The sequence below is a fragment of the Phaethon aethereus genome (assembly GCF_964289735.1).
Source record: "Phaethon aethereus genome assembly, chromosome: 18".
Classification (NCBI taxonomy): Eukaryota; Metazoa; Chordata; class Aves; order Phaethontiformes; family Phaethontidae; genus Phaethon; species Phaethon aethereus.
The window spans coordinates 4,820,866-4,837,738 of NC_138594.1; the positions used below are offsets into that span (position 1 = coordinate 4,820,866).

The window sequence follows — 16,873 nt, forward strand, 5'->3', positions numbered from 1 at the left end:
AGGCACAGCAGCATAAAATGTGTATGTTTTTGTTAGGGCAGAGAAGAAATAGTTTGCAGCATTTGCTGGCTACTACTCGTAGCTTTTCAGAACTGCTAGGTCATACGCTCCAAAGGAATACAGCATTTCCAATGTTTGTGTTTTTATTGCGAGGTCTGCGGTGTTTAACTTGCAAATTGTTGGTTCCTGGGATTGAGATTGTAAATATCCTCTCTGCAACCAGAAAGCCGAGGCACAATTTTTGTGGAAATTCTTGCATTTTTCAATGTGCCTGAAACATGGCACAGATGCTCCCCATCGCTCCATTTCCTCCCCTCCCACATTTGTAACTTAGAACAACTTTTTGCCTATAAAGCCCTTGTTGGTTTTTGTTGGTATGAATTCTGTACCTTTGGGGATGGTACTGTATTGCAGAATGGTATAAGCAAAGCAGCTTTGGGTTGCTGCCAGAACTTTTAATTCTTTGTGTGCCTCTCTTTATATCAAGGCACAACATTTTCTGATGAATGGTATTGATTCTGCTCATTTAGCTCACAGGGTCAAGGGGAGAAAAGTGAGCTGGGTGAGCAGTGGTTCTGGTTCATTCTTGTCACAGTGCTGGGTTCTGTGCTGGCATTGATAAATGAATGCTTAAGAATGTAATCTCTAGCATTATCTTACACTGTTGGTTTCCTAGGTCATCTTCAGATAACTGCCTGGAATCTGAATCTTGAGCTGACTTCAGTGAATTTTTGCTGAGTAGTCAGAAAACTATCAGAATTATCTGGATAGTAATCCATTTGGTCTCCTGACCTTGATCTGTGTTTAAACAGTCTGTGTGGTGTGGGTGCTTTTGACTTCAATTTAAACATACACCAAACAAGGAACTCTTTTCTTTTTCCAAGCAAGGAAACAGTGTGTATAATTTGGTATGTTGTTAGTACTCAGCCTATTCACCCACACATCTTTCTCATTGCTTCTCTCCTCTCTTGAAACACTGCTGTAATTGGAGGGCTATGTCAGGGTATATTTAGTAAGATGGAGTGGAAATTCCTACAAAGCACTCGTGCTGTGGCCAAATTTCTCTTTCTGTCAGCCTGTGGTCATTGTTATCATTAGTTGCTCTTGATCAGAGCAGACTGATGCTTTCGATGTGCATGGGTGAACTGATGGATTTATTTCCAGGAGTTCCCCCTCCTTGTGTTCTGATGAGCAAATAATCCTTGACGAGGAGCTCAGTTCAGCAACAGTAAGTGTATTGGCAGATGTCAGAAAATACACTCATCCCAACTTTTCCGTGGCACTTTACTGCGGAAGATCCATATATAGATGTAAAGCCAAGTGTGACATCCCAAGATCTCTGGTGACTCAGATTGATCTTATTTCTTCTTGACTGAAGACTGTTGTGGACAAGACTTCTAATTTCATAAGAACTTTCATATATTCTTCCACCTGGAGCTCTTGCTGCTGGCTTTTTTTCTATGAGCTTTTAAAATTTAATGTTAAATTTCTTAGCAATAGATTTTAAGAGACTTTTTTTTATCGTCTATGTCCAAGCCCTGTGCTTCAAGACACTTTTGTGCAAAGTCTCATATAAAAAGCTGCCCTTCAAGGTAAATTTGTATAGACAACCCATACAGAATATTATTTGTTTCACTTTGACTCATGTGTTTGAGCAAATCTGAAATATGCTGCTTTTATTCTCCTGGCAGTATGGTTAGTTGGAATGTTCAGATTCACTACTTTTTTGTTACCATTGTTTTTCCAGTGAGTTCCAGAGGACAAATACAATGGTTCTTAGTGCTTGACTACAGGAATATCTGTTAATAAACTGCATGATTTAGGGTTGAATACTGAAACGCAAGTTAAATGCAGTTCTTTGCGTTAATACATGAACTAGAATGTTTTGATACTACATAATGATCTTACACCTCTTCAGGAGCCCTTGTTATTAGTAGTATCTTCTTCGTGGCTTGAGCCGTTTGTGTTGTAACCAGTTTTTTCAGTTTTTCTTTTGTGAAGTAGTGATTTCACTCCTGTCTGAGTGGCATTCTCTCTTTCCTGTTATTAGTGCTCTAATGTTATATCCACTGCAGTCTGCATCTAAGTCTTTCTTGCATGCCCTTTTTTTTTCCCCCTTTTTTTTTTTTTTCAGGACAATTGAGTTCCTTTATCCTGAGATTATTTGGTTTTGGGACAGAACTGTTGATGTTGTGTATTGTACCTAAGAGTGGTGTGTACTGGACCTCTGAATTGAAGACCTACTTGCACTGTAATACAAAATATTTTGTATGTGGACATATGATATTAAGGAGGTTTAGTTGCTAGAGATCTTGGCTGATTTTGGAACTGTCTGCCTGAGATGGAAGGATCCATGTGTCTTTCTGGCTCCTGCCCTGCCCATCTGAAGGCTAGAATAGAGCATGTAAGATGAAATCATCTAAGATCGTCTTCCTTTCAGGGATCAGTTATATAAACAGGAACTTTTGTTTTTACTTCTGCACTTGGGAAGAAGGGGAAAAATGACTGCATCTGTCTGTTCTGCTGCAGGTACATAGAGATACAGATGTGTCTGATATTCCCTTACTAAACAAGGGCCATTTTATCTAGCTTGAAGTGGTAGATGTGCAAAGGAACATCAGTCAGGCAATTTTAATCCCAAAGTCTGTAACAAACCTGTAAAGACTTGTAACAAACGTAAGCTTTCTGAGATGTATTTTCTGATCGACAGGAAAAGTTGTTTGTTTTTAAAGGCACAGTGTTGCTGTGCATTTTGCTGAACCGAAGCACTGGAGGCTCTGGGTCATGCATGATAGCCACATCTCTAGTGCCTGTGCTGCTTTGGGTGTTGAGATTCATTGCTTTTGGGTCATCTCCATTCTGTTGAACTGCATTATGCACATAGCAGGAAACAACTGGTCAGCTTAGTTGGTGTAATTACCCCGAATTATACCAACCAGCCATAGCAGGGAAAGTGATGTAGCTTAGATGAGTCCTGGGGACTTGAATCTGTGCAGAAGCAAAAGTGACATTGGCTGGCTTGTCTTCTCTCTGATTGTGGTGCCTAACGCCTCAAAATAGAGGTGTAACATTCTTGTAGTGTAAGTGATCTAAAATATTCTGAGATTGCCAGTATCCCTCTGGATGTTGTGAATCTGAAAGTGGAGCAGGAGAATATTAATAGAGGCTTGTTTTGAACTTGTTTGAAATATGATCTTTTCTTTTTCTCTTCCTCTTTGTGTTCCAGGGTGCACTCCTAGAAAGTGTGGAAGAGGGGTGACTGATGCAGTAATCACAAGGGAAGAAGCTGAAAGAATCCGTAGGTAATTTTTCTTTTATCTCTTTTAACTCTTACAAATGCTTACTTTAATGACAGTGTGCCAGTGTTTAAGGTGTAGCACAAAGCTCATTAGCTGAAGGAGAATGGGTTAAACTGGTTAAAACACTAAACTTTTTTCTTTTTTTAAAAAGTAATCTTCCATTTTTGCTGTGGAGTCAGTTCTCTCACACAGAGTGCATAGCTCTGTAGGGCATGAGTGTTGTAGAGGAAAAAAGGAAAATGAATTCAGTAAGTTTTAAAGGATTTTTCACTTGGCCTTTGAAAACAGGACAAAACAACATAACCTTCCTTTCACACGAGTCTCTTTCTAGGTAACTATGAGCTAGTGCTGACCCTATAGTCCTCTATGAATATCAAGTGGTGAGTTTTAATCAAATAGTAGGGGACACTGTCAAATTATGCAGTTAGAAAAGTTATCAGCCTCTTGCAGTGTGATTTGCGCTTGATAATCATGTAAGTGGGGAATATCACTGTAATGCTTGAAGCGATATGCAGCTTGTGTAGGTGCTTTGCTAGCTAGTTGATACTAGTATTTCTGCATTGTACAGGTTTATTTGCACTGCCCCTAAGAATAAAGATAAGGGTTTTTATGTTTAATCTTACTTGGCCAGAATGTACTTGAAAGACAGTGGGGGAGGGGGGGGGGTGTTTTGGGGATTTATGGAAGGGGGCTACAAGCTCAGAAATGTTCTGCAGCACAGATACTTTATTTTCACGAAAGGCTGCAAGATTCCGTTTCAAATATATGGCGGCTTGTATTAACTCAATGGGGTTATATCCGATGCATCAAATACCACTTACTGCAAAGTAACATGTTGTAAATAATGTCATTAAAGGACAATGTAATCGGACTTCAGTTCTCATCTGAGGTTATTGTTTTGCCTGCAGAATAGCAGAGAGGGGACTGTCCTTGGGAGGATCTGATGGAGGGGTGAGCAGTGTCCTGTTACTTTTTACATTCTTTTACTGCCAAGGCAAGATTAGAAATGCATTTTTGGGGCTCAAGGAGAAGAGATGGAGTATTTTTCCTTCCGTTCTGATTTTGAAAAAAAATTGTTTGCAAAGTTATTTTATTTCTCATTAATACTTCTGCTAGCAGTGTAATCTGTGTCTTCTGCCATACAGTTGACGCTTCCGGTTCAGTTTAGTTATTTCTAGTGCCTCTCTTGAACTGATTTGGTCTTCTCCATCTGCAAACAGTTACTACAGCAGAGCTGCACAAGTCTGACTTTGAAACTAAATTACAGTGGTTCACGCTATCATGTAAAGATGGGTTTTAAGCAGTGACAAAAAAAATGCCACGTTATGTCTTAAGTAGACCTTTGAATAGTATTCTTTAAAAATGAAAACAAACCCACTTCTCTAACAAGCACATTCATTTTAACTGCTTTCTCCTGTCTTTGTTCTCAGGATGTTTTTGTGTACGAACAGAAACTGTTGCTTGAATATTTGTAAACACAAGAATTTCTTTAGGCCTCTGCTGAATTAGGGTGTATATTAGCAGAAAAGGAGAAAGGTTTCAATGAAAAAATAAGACTTTATTGTCCTTGTGATTGCTGAGGGGAAAAAACTGCAAAAAATATAACCCGAGAAACTGAAGCAGTGCTGCCCATCTGAAACAATATATTTATAAGACTTAACATTCTCTGTTCAGTCTGTAGGTTCCCTTGAACTTTTTTCACTTCTGTGGTTGCATAATTTGCCACTTTGCCTAGATTACTTTGCCTGTCAGGACCTTCAGCTTAACTCCTGTCATTAGTGCTGTCAAGTGCATTTTCTATCCTGTTCTTTTGGGACATACGTGTGACTTTTTTTCAGTAGGCTTCCACAAAGAGGGATTAGAAGGGCAGTGTGTAACACAGTGGCTTCATGGAAGACCACAGGAAGCTAACGTCCAGCTGGGGGTCAGGGATCTGGGGGAACTAAGGCAGAGAAAGCTTGGAGGAGACATGAGGAGGGGTAAACTTGCTTCTCAATGCACAGAGCTGGGCGGGGGTCCTGAGCTGGCTTACTTGGACAACATGCCAGAGTATCAGACAAATCTACATCATTTTGGAAGCATCATTGTGAGTTGTGTGTGTTTTTTTTTTTTTTTTAAAGGGGACGGAAATGGTGGTAGTGGGAAGAAGATTTTATTGCTGTAATAAAATAAGTCTGTTAAGAAATTTGATGTCCATTGAGAGGTCTGGGCCCTGACTCGAGTCTTCTCACATTTCTCATAATCTGTAAATGTGAGAAAGTTATTGTATGCTGTTACTCCTTAGGGAAAGGTGCAAGAAGAAAGTTGTGTAGTATTGCACTGAGGCCATATCCAAAATAGTGGATAAATTACTGAAAGATGCTAAAAATAAGAGCTGACCAGTGTTTCTGAGAGACTAGGTTTAAGAGAAGCTTTTAAATGCAGTCTCTACCTAGTTTCTTTTATGACTCTCTCTCTCCCATGTTCTGCTGTTTTCCTTTCTCTTTTGATGTGCATGCTTGTATTCCCCATGTGATGGAGTGAATCTTTTTCCCGATAGTGCTATCTTGGCTCCCAGATATCATTAAATACTGATGGATGTGTGCTGATGATGTATAGATGAAACTCTCTCTTCATTTGAGGCTCTTACCTTTTCAAATCTCTTGCCTACATAGCATACGAAATGTTTTAAGTCTTACTTCATCTAGCTCCTTTGCCTGTATGCCTCTTGGATTAGGTCTAGCTTGTTGCTTTAAATTTCTTAGGCTTTACAGTGTTTGAATAATTCTGTCCAATTATGTCTGTTCTAAGACTATTTTTTTTCTTAAGAATTCCTTAGATAACTTCTTGTTTCTGTTTAATTCTTTTTAATTCTTTCTTTAGCCACTTTGATCTCTGCACTATTCCAAATAAAACTTCTTCAGATTTCTACTGGGGTGCAGACTGCATTTTCATTCTCTCTGATTTCCTTTTAATCTCTTTTAAGCAACATGTCTGTTTTTTTTTTATGTCATACTTCTTACATTTTGAGTTCACAGAAATAGATTTGTGTCTATGTGTCTGGATATAATTTATTAATTTAAAGACCTAAACTCACAGTTTGTGACTCTCAATTCTCTCCTCCCTTTGCTTGCTGCTCTTTCTGCTTCCTTGGAGTACTGAAGTATAGCACAAAAACTTGTTTCCCTTTCCATTCTTTTGTGTTGAGAAAGTCCTGGCAAACATCTGAATTATTGAAATCTCCCAGGAGTCATGCCCCAGTTGTCATGCTGAGCTTGCTTTCTTATCTTCCTTTAACTTTTCCTAGATTTATTTTTACTTACACACACAGAGTGAAGCTGGAAGAGGCTGCTGTAATCTAGTCTAACTTTCAACAGAATCCAAACAGGAGCATCTTCTCCACCAGTATGCTGCTTTCTCTTCTATGTCTCTAAAATAGTCTTATACTCTGTTCCTTACTCACAGAATGTGAATTGCATTAGTTCTCTTGATGTTTGCCTAGCTTAGGTTTTTTCTTACTTATAAAGATAATGACATTTCCCCTTTTTCCCTACCTACTATTTTCTTGTACTCTATCCCTGCTTGCGTTACCACTTTAGTCATTCTTTCACGTCTTTGTAGGTGCTGCCATGGTAACATCTCTCTAGTGTAAACAAAATGACTCATTTACTATCAGAACTATTGGCATTTACTTAGAAGCCCCAGAAAAGAAACCCTTGGTGCAGCCAGTCGGCTGCAGTCTGCTTTCTGTGTTGCAGCAAAACTGGCAGGAGTAGCCACTGAGACCTCCGTATTGCAGGGGAAAATGACATTTCTTAATGACTGGGAGAAGCAAACAACCTGTGTAGCTGTGATGCCAAACAAGGGTTTCTGATGTGGGCCCACCAACCCATGCTTAGAACAGCGGTTCTGCAGACCATATCCCTCCTTATTCTGCTTTTAGCCCTCATAACCAAACTCCAAAGTCCTCAAGATGCTGTCAGCTCTGCATTTTGCAGGGGGAAGATAAAGCCTCTGCATAATACTTGTCCTATCTCATACCTGTACTACAGGCTGCATAGTTTTCTTCCTTCCGAATCAGCTTCCTGATAGTGCTTAGGAAACACATGTGCGGACTGAAAGATGTACTTGTCAGTGTGTCTTTCACTTTACTTACAGCTGTGTGTTGGTGTGATTATTTAGACTTAACTCTAGGAAGCTGGAGAGGACCTGCTTGTTTCTAATCTGTATCTAGTGTAAACCTGTGCTGGACTCCATAGCTAAATACTGCATTTAATTTCTGCAGTAATAACCTGCACCTCCAGCAGTCTGAATGATGTATAAATTCGATTGGTTATGCTTGTGTCTCATAATTAATCAGTCTTACTTTTAAGAGGCAGTACCTTAAGAACATAACCCTTGTCTGTCTAATCTCAAGATACAAGTAGGGAAGGGTATTTAAAAATCATTGTTTTGAGAGTGTGTAAGACTGCCTGCAGTGACAGCAAGTTTGATGCTGCCCAGGAACCGGTGGCCATGTAGAACCTCTATTGCTCTTCCTTCTTCTCAGCTCCAGTGTGTGAGCATTCCCACAGGAGGAGTCGGGAAGCTTTTTTTGAGCTCTGACAGCTTCTCTGTCAGAAGTAGAAGTAAGTTTTGCATTTTTTTTGTCTTCTGGGCAGTGTCTGCTGTTTTCTTTTAAATGAGACTTTTTTTTTTAAACTTTAAGGGGTGGAGGAAGAGGTGGAATTGCTGTAGAAGTGAATGTTAATGGTTGGCGATCCCTTTTAGTGAGGATCAAAGGCAGGGCCTATCATGCTTTGCGAGATGGTGAAATTGAGCCTTTTTGCCATATGCTGGGAAATGGTTGTTATTTGCATGTTCTTTTTGAATCCTTTTAGCAGTGAGAGGATGAAGAATGTGGGACTAATAATACTGAGGGTCCAAAAGAGCGTATATTTGTGCCTTATTTTTTTGTTAAGTAAGTTCAATTTGCTTTCTATAAGTTTTGTAAACCAGGATATTGGGGTAGTTCTGTTAATCTCTTGGAAATAGGCATGTGTGTATGTGTGTTTGCAGTGTTCCTGCCATCTTTAGGTAGACTTTGTAGAGCTTTCATCGTGGGAACACTGGCCTGAATTGCAGGCTGGTCCTTGATCAACAAGGACCAACTGTCAACACCATAACGGTCTTGACATAGGCTTCCGCTAAGGTATTCTTATCAGTGCAGGAAATGATGCTGAAAATGTTTAATGTTCTGAAATGGCAGAGGCCAAAATAAATGTGTTTCAGTTTCTTTCTAAGGTAGCTGTTAAACAAATAGCTCCGTGCTCTTGTGCAATCAAATCCCTGTCTATGCTTGGCATTCAGTTGTCTTCCTCTGTCTGAAACAACCCTGAATAATATTCTTTTTCAGATTCCCTTTTCAGTCTTCATCTGGCTTTTCTAGGCTTTCTGTGGTAGCTGTTCTCTCAACTATGAATACCTGCAGTTCTTGGGGGTGTCTTTTATTGATTCATTTGGTCATTTAGGATCTTGCCAAAGGTAATCATCTGGAGCTTGAGGAGTGAGAAGAAATGTGTATGTTTGGAAAGCATGTCGAAAGTATTCGAAAGGCAGTTTGTTTTTAAATTAAATCCGTCTTTTGAAATGTGTCCTGCTACTTCTCCTTATCTGCTTTAGCATGATCACAAGCATATTTTTGAAGCTACATGGGAGTAGTTTTACCTCTTCTAGCTTAGATTATTGTACAGAACCAGAAACCATTAAATGAAAATGTTTTGCTTCGGAAGCTTGAGTAAAGCTTATTATGAGAGCTGCTCTTGCATGAGTGTGAGATTACTTGTTTCCGTAACAGTCCTCTGAAGCTTTTAGAGAACTTCTGTGGGAAGGGGAGGTCTGAAAAGCTCATGCTATGTCCATTTGAATAGCTTGTTACTTTATATATTTTTAAAGCTTTGTTCAGGGGTAAATAAAATTATTTGGGTAGGTTAAATAAAAGCAGGTTGTTACAATCCCTTTTAAAAGGAGACTTTAGTGGAGTTCCCCTGATTCAGCTGTGAAGCTCAGAGCAATTGAGCCTGCAACAATTTTCTTTTGTGGAGAGACTGTCATGGGTGTCTTCCTCCGACGTGATCCAGAGGAGGAGGGAAGAAAAGTGCTCTGAGGCTGAGGGTGAACATGAAGCTGTATTGCAGCTCTGACATGTCTGTGCGCTGATGATTTTCTGCTGCTCATTCACCAGCCTGTCTGCATTTAGGTAAAGATTAAAAAGTGGTTTCAAACAGCACTGTTCCAACTAAGCCCAGAAATTCTTCTTGCTGGTAAGATGGAAGTTATCATTCTTTCCAGGCAGTTCACCTAGTGGTATTATTGTTTGGAGTTTGTTAGAATAATGTGAACGGTATGTGGTGCATTGAGAAATGCCAAATTCCAAGATGAGTGCTTTTGCCCAGATACTGTAAATCAAAGATGTCATTACTTTGGTGCCGGTCAGGTTAATTAACTGTTGCTACTTGATATTTCCAGTATAAAAAAACAAGACTGCTATTAAGAAGTCATATTTTTAAATACTGTTTAACTGATACAAAACAAACATGTATTTTGTGAACAGCAAGGGACATACAAAAGTGCACTTTATTCAATTTAGGGAAATAATTTAGAGTCCTGAGAGGTAGCTCTCTATCCTGGCAAATCTGAATAGTAATCTTAGCTTGGTCTGGAGTTCAGCAGAAGTGTTTGGCTTCAGTTGGATGAAGAAATTGATTGACTTTTCATATGTAAAAAACCTTTTTGCTCTTTGGTTTTCTTTTACAGCGGTTTAGGAACTGGGGAAAGTTTGGCTCTAGTAAGCCTTGGAATTATAATTGTTCGTTTAAACAGACTTTTATGTTGGTATTAAATGAGAAATACACAAGAACTCATGGTGAAGGAGAAGTTTTAATAACAAATGTTGGGAAATATTAGTGCTGCTATTTGAGTGCTTGACAAATGTTGGGAAACTAGTCATCTTTGTGTGGAAGAGAAAAGCCTTCGAGAAGGGATCCAGGAACACAGTCTTACCCCTAGCCCATGGAGGAAGACTCTGGCAATTCTGTATGTTGGATTTGTATCTCAGGAATAGCAGCCCTGTACTTTATTCATAGTAGCTTAATCTTTTGTGTATCTATACAGCAAACTGAGGGAGGCTTGTAGTTGTAAATTAAGCATTAATATTGTGGAACCCAAATGCTAGAAACTAGTATTTTTATTTGGGAGGCTGTGGAAAGTGAGAGCCAACTTGGGACAGTTAGTTAAATAATGATAAAACCTTTTCATGCTCATTTTTCCTACTTTTCTGTTTTCTTTCTCAGGCATCAATTTTGGACTTGCACTCAGGAGCTCTTTCACTGGGGAAGCATTTTGTTAATCTGTACAGGTAAAATGGGGCTGTGGCTTGCTGCCTCATGTTATCCTACACCTTCAGTGCTCGGTGCCTTTTCGGATTCTCAAGCCCTGTGGATGGGGGGTAGTAATCACAAACTGTAGAAGCTTTAGATTTCAGCACAGCTTCCATGACCAGTTAAACTTTTGTGGCATGAAAACCAATCTCATGTTGAACTGGGCTCTTTCAAAGCTACTATTACCTTTATTTTCAGAGTTGTTCTTGCACCAGCAAATAAAAGTATTTTTTCTGCAGTTATAGTCCAGTTTGTCAGTAGTGGAAGAAATCAATTTGAATCCATGTGCTTATTTCATGATATGGGAAGGGATTTTTCATGCCTGGGTTGTTCCATTGTCAGTTGCTGCATGTTGATCTTTTAATGTTTTAACATTTAATCTTTGAGCAATGCTTTGGAAACATCAAGTTCAAAAGCATTTGTAGGATTTTTTGTGTTGTGTTTTCATCTATTGACTGTGGAGAAAGCACAGATGGGGGTGAGAATGTACTGCCTATTACTCAGGCAGTCTGATTCAGCAATTCCTCCTTTTAGACTGTTTAATTTTTCAGGTACTTTGGGGACAAAATTCAAGACATCTTCACAGAAGAGGATTTTGCATTATATCGGTAAAGATTTCAAAAAACTGCTGAATGAACCACCAAACATAGCTGTATTTTGTGTAGAGTGCAGTTTGGGAGGGGATTGTCCTTTGGATTTAGATATATGGTTGAATTTGCAGCTCAAAATAGTAATCTCCTGTGAGAATTAACATGCTTTGAGGGAAATAAGTAACAGGACCTTTTGGTGACTACCTGATAAATAACATCTGCTGCTTTGAACTTGGCTGCATTGCCAATGTCAGGACAGTATTGATGGTGTCAATGTAATGAGAATGATGGTAGCACCACGTATTTCCCTTTCTGTGTAAGGTATTGATGCCAGCCCTGCAGACCTGGAAGCAAGGAGAGCTGCTTCATCTGAATCCTGTGATTATATGCTGGAACACTACAGCTGGGGTGTAAAATCCTATTTCACACACGTTATCCAAGAGGTGTTGTGTTAGATGATAAAGGCAATCCTATCCTATTATTACATTAGGAACTTGGGTTTTTTTGGGTGAAGTGTAGCAAAACTTATTTAAAAAAAAAACCTAAAAAATGGTAAAGCAGGAAGTGGAAGGATTTCAAATTACTAATATTCTGGCTAGAGGAGCAGAGCATACTTTCCCCCAAAGAAGCCAGAATATGAAGTAGTGCTATAATGTAATAGCTTTGGCATCTGATGCTTTTAACTTTCCTGTAGACCTGCTCGTATACTTAACGAAGACAACAAATGTAATGAGTTCAATGTGTCTGTGAAGGTGTGTGGCCAAAATTTAGGAACAAGCATTTCTTTGTTGACTAGACACAATAAATCTTCAGTTAAGCATTTCCGTTACTTTCTCATAATTTAATGTACCTGGCTTGAACATTTTAATTCTTGTCTTTTTTCTTGCCTTTGTGAAGGAATATGATCTCCCTCTAGTGGTGGAAGTAGTTGCCAAATAGGTTTACCAGTTTTATTAGTAATTTTATTTGTCTTAAAATATTAACCACTTGAAGCTTATTTCTATTCAACAACTATTTCTAGATACTGTTGCCTTCATAGGTGAACTTCTTTAAAATGTGTTGTCTTCTGCCCCCAGAATCACAAAAATTTGTCCTTGATTATTATTGAACTCTGACTGTATAAAGAAAATATATAGTCTCTGCCTCACCAAGGTAGTGGGGAATATTTTGAAAATAGTCTTTGTTTTGTCTTCCATTCTGTAGAAGATCAAAGAATCTGCAGAAATACCATGAGTGTATGGAGGGGGTGTCTTACATGAAATAGAAATATTCTTTAGTTAACAGAAACGTTTGTGTTTTCAATAATTCTTATTGATTTCTGATCCTTATACTGTGAGATGAGACAGCTGCTAGGCAATATCAATATTCCATTGGTATTTCTTGCAAATATGGGGCATGCTTCAGTCTGATGGATACAAATCTAATACAAAATACATTATTAAATGTTTCTGTTCATATTAATGGCAGTGCTTTAATGGGCTGTAGTACCTTGTGTCCTTAATGAATAATTTTTATGTTATTCTTGGGAGCACTTATTTTCATTACTTTCACATACCTACCAAAGTCAGTTTAAAAATACACTCTTGAGAGAAATAACTAAGTGTAATTCATGTCCAGGTATTACCGGTTGCAACAATAGCAACGCCTATCTGAGTAGGCATTCTGAGCCAAGAGGCTGGTTCCTAAACTGTCTCTGTCAAAATTATGTTGCTTCAGAATCAATTATGGTTTCTAGGCTGATGCTTTAACCACCATCTGCCAAGCACATTACAGCAATTCCTCTTCTTTCGTATAATAGATGCATCTTTATCCAGAAGAGAGACCTGAATGCTTGGTTTAAGGGTTGTGAGTTTGGCAGAAAATGGCACCGTCAACAATTTATTCCAGAAATCTTACAACTTACTGAGGTAGAGACATAAAAGGAGCAGAGGAGGAGCTGGTAGTGTGCTTTCTCCCTTTATTCATTCTGCATGTGTGGCTTGTGTTAACGTTTTCTGGCTGTAGAAGGGCATTGCTTAGTCTGCTGCTACTGCCTTTGGTGCTTTTCACTGGGAACAGCATGGAGGTGCTGACAAGTGGGCTAGAGAAGTTCTGTAGTTTTGTGAAGATTTGGGTGTTCCTGTCACCGTACTTGAATTGCACTTTGCAGTGGCTCTGAAGGGTAGTGTTTTTGGGTGTGGGTTTTTTTGCTTGGTCTGGCAGAGCTTGTATCTTACAGAAACTTTTCTCTGGCACTTTTTTTTTTACTCAGACTTTTATGCTGCTGCTGCTGATACATTCAGCTGGAAACTTTGCGATCTAGTGAATATCCTTTCTCTTAAAGTTGTATGTTCCTTAGACTTCTAGCTACTTCATTGGCTTTTTTTTCCTTCCTCATCACCCTGAATCCAAAATAAATTTTAGTTACTGCTTCTGTAGGTGATCATATGCTCGTCTCAGTGAGTTCTGTTCTGCTTCTCCCTGAGTCTGGCCTGTGCATTTTGGTATCATTCAGTGTCAGTGCATCTGTGCAAGGACTGCTGCTGACAAATTCTGGAAGGGATTCATTTGTTACTTATGTTGTTGACTGGATGCTGTACTTGTATATTTATTGCCATAGCAGAGCTCTGCTTAGTGCATCTGATCTGAAAAAGAATCCAGTCTTGAACATTTCCTTTCTGACCCTACCATTTCTCTTTAAGAAGGTTATCTGTGAAGGGTTTTTCTTATGAGCAAAGCTTGCTGGAAAGGAGTCTTGTTTCCAGGGATCAGCACATCAAGTTTGAGTTACTTTGCTTGTTTTTTCCATGTTAGATTTGGAGTTCATTGAAATTAATAAATGACTTCCTAGTGACTGCAGCATGTGCTGGATTAGGCCCTAAAAAAAATAATTTGATTGTTCCCCAGTTTTCACAAATATGTCTGAGAGCACTGAAGGCAAACCAGAAGATTAAGTGTCCTTCCCCCGAGACTTAACATTTTTGACTTTGCAGCCTGCACATCAAGCAAAGTTACTTTTGCTTTGTTATTTTCAACTTTTTATTATAGGCGAGTTAACCCCTGTTGCTCATTGAACTCTGATGGGAATAGTCAGTATTCTTTTGCCTGTTGACCCCTTTCTTTAAGGAAGGCTGTTGCTATAAACTTTCTCCCTGGACATGTGATATCACGGTGTATCTGTATTATGTGTTAGCACAGCTGTAACTGCAAAAGGTAAAGACCTGTTTTTTGAAGCCTAGTCCAAGATCCATTACAGTCAGTGGGGCTTTTTCATAGTTTACGATTTGTTTTGTTGAACAGCAAATTATGTATGTGCATAAAATTCATGTTAGTCTGCTACATATGCCATGATTGTCTTGATTAAGTTTGAGTGATGCTGTGATATGTAGGATGACAATTCACAGGGAAGCAAAAGGCAGGAGCACACAAGTCAACTGAAGAAATGCAAGGTTGGCACTTCTTGTCACCTTGTGCACTTGAAGAAGCTACTGTGATTAATACATGAAGCCAGTAGGGTACAGGGAAGTAAGAGGCCAGCAGAATGCTTCCACACCCAAAAAACAGCTAGCTGGGTCATCTGAAGGCAGCTGTTTCTGTAAGACCAGGATAGCACATAAAGTTGTACTTGCAGAACTGTCATCTCAGCTGCTTCATTACTCTGTCTTCCTATTCACTAATTTCCCTGCTTATAAACACGAAAAAGCAAACTTATGAAAAATATGCTCATTTTCTCTTTGCAGCGTACTTAAACTGAGTTTTTCCTTTTCTTTTGGTAACCCACTGGCCAGTCCAAACCAGGTGGGCTTTTGGCTGCTTTTTTTATCTATTGGGAAGAGCTGAGTAGAGCTGTTTTTCGTGCTTGGTTTGTAAAAAGTGCAGTCTTGCCCAAGCCACCGCACGTAAGTGTCAAAGAGGAGGGAAGCTTTAACAGAGCCTTATAAATGCCAAACAGAAAATCTTAATAGAAAGCTTTTAAAAGTGGAAAAGGAATTAGCCTGAAAGAGGAAGCAGTACTGCTTAGAGAGCAATACAACTACTGGAGATTTAAAGTTATGTCAAGACTGTGGCCTAACTACTTCAGAGTTAGATATATTCCAGCTGGCTGACGCAACTGGCCACCCAGTGTCAGAGCCAGGGAATATGCTGCTTTAGTATTTGTGGGTTAGGCTATTAATGCTTGTGTTGGGTTGTTCAAAGTGCCAGCTGCCCTCAATTCATGATGAACTGAAATGAGTAATTACATTTAATGCTTTTTTGGGAAACATAAGGCAGCTGCCTCTGAAGTCCTACTTCTTGGAAGGAAAACAGACAGAAAGATCAGGCTCCCACAGGCATGAGAGGGAAGACCTGTAGATCCTTTCCTGATGTCAGTTTTATAAACTCTACCACTATGGAGATCTCTACTTGAAACCTCAGTTCATGCAGCCATGTGAATACCTGAAAATGTCAGCTCTAAATTCACTTAATGGTTTTGATATTTCACATGTAAAATAGCTTGAATTGACCCTTAAAAACAGAAAGTGGGACAGGTTAAAAATCAAATCTCTGTGGTTTTTGTTTTATTTTTGGTGGGGGACGAGATAGGAACAGAATGAATATTTAGCATTTTTTTAGTACTTGTGGAAGTAGATTTTTAAGAGGTGACTTTCACAGCCTAACACTGTAGGTCTGGTTTTAGTTCTGTCACTTCTTTTTAGTCACTCTTTAAGTTCCCTAGAGAAATACTTGACGGGGGGGGGAATTCTTGAAAATCATGCTGAAGTTCAGTACTACTCAGTGGAGAAATAAATGTCTGACACAGAAAAGATGCAAAACTATGAATGTAGTTGCATGCAGAACTTCAGAAGTATGCTTACTTGGAGTTTCTTGTTTGTGTGCTGCTTTTGAAGCACTTAGGAAGGAACGAAGACTAATACAATAGCTAAGAATGTGTTAAAATTAGAAAACCATATAGAGATTTTAAGAAGCATAGAGGATTACATTAAACCCCAGTGTTTTAATTTCATCTCACCGTGTTATTGCATTCTTTGCTGGTTTTTAAATTTCTTCAAAGTTAAATACATACTAGCTGTATGTGTTTACTGGTGGGATTTGCCAGTGGTATTCCTCATTGATCACAAATATCTTCTGTTAGAGGTGGCATTGACTGAATGAAGGCTGGCAGTTCTACATGGCCCTGTTCTGGCCCCGTATGCAGCGATATCTGTCCTGAAAGATGGATGCTGCTATTTAAGCAGTTCTGTATAGTAACACACAGGTGATTATTAGTCTTCGTAATCTCAAAAATAAAAATCCTGTTCTTTTCTTCCTGTCTCCCAGTAAAAACACAGGAATAGCCAAGGCAGAAAAAGTTTGGTTCAATCTTTCAAAACAGTTGGGAAAGACATCTTGCATTTTTAAGGAAAATCTGGTTACGATACCAATACATATGTTGACTGAGACCCCTGAGTTTCATAATTCCAGAGACTGCATTGGTTAGTTTAAAATTAGTGTAAAAATACTTGAAAGTACTTCAGAGGCAACCCTTTATGACGATAAAACTTTCTAGTTATCTCAATTGGATTAAAAATTTATATGTGAAACACTTTAATCTTTTCAGTAGTTAATT

At 38.9% G+C, this 16,873-nt stretch overlaps 1 protein-coding gene across 1 annotated transcript in view; it reads left to right on the top strand.

Moving 5' to 3' along the window:
• Positions 1-16,873, top strand: part of OGFOD3 (2-oxoglutarate and iron dependent oxygenase domain containing 3) — a gene marked incomplete at both ends in the record, with an annotated part of 43,521 nt that overhangs the window by 5,042 nt on the left and 21,606 nt on the right. Inside the window, 4 exons of the mRNA XM_082008268.1 lie at positions 3,227-3,302; positions 4,208-4,250; positions 10,610-10,674; positions 11,248-11,304. Of these exons, the coding sequence (XP_081864394.1) occupies positions 3,227-3,302; positions 4,208-4,250; positions 10,610-10,674; positions 11,248-11,304 (241 nt within the window). The remainder of the gene's footprint in view (positions 1-3,226; positions 3,303-4,207; positions 4,251-10,609; positions 10,675-11,247; positions 11,305-16,873) is intronic.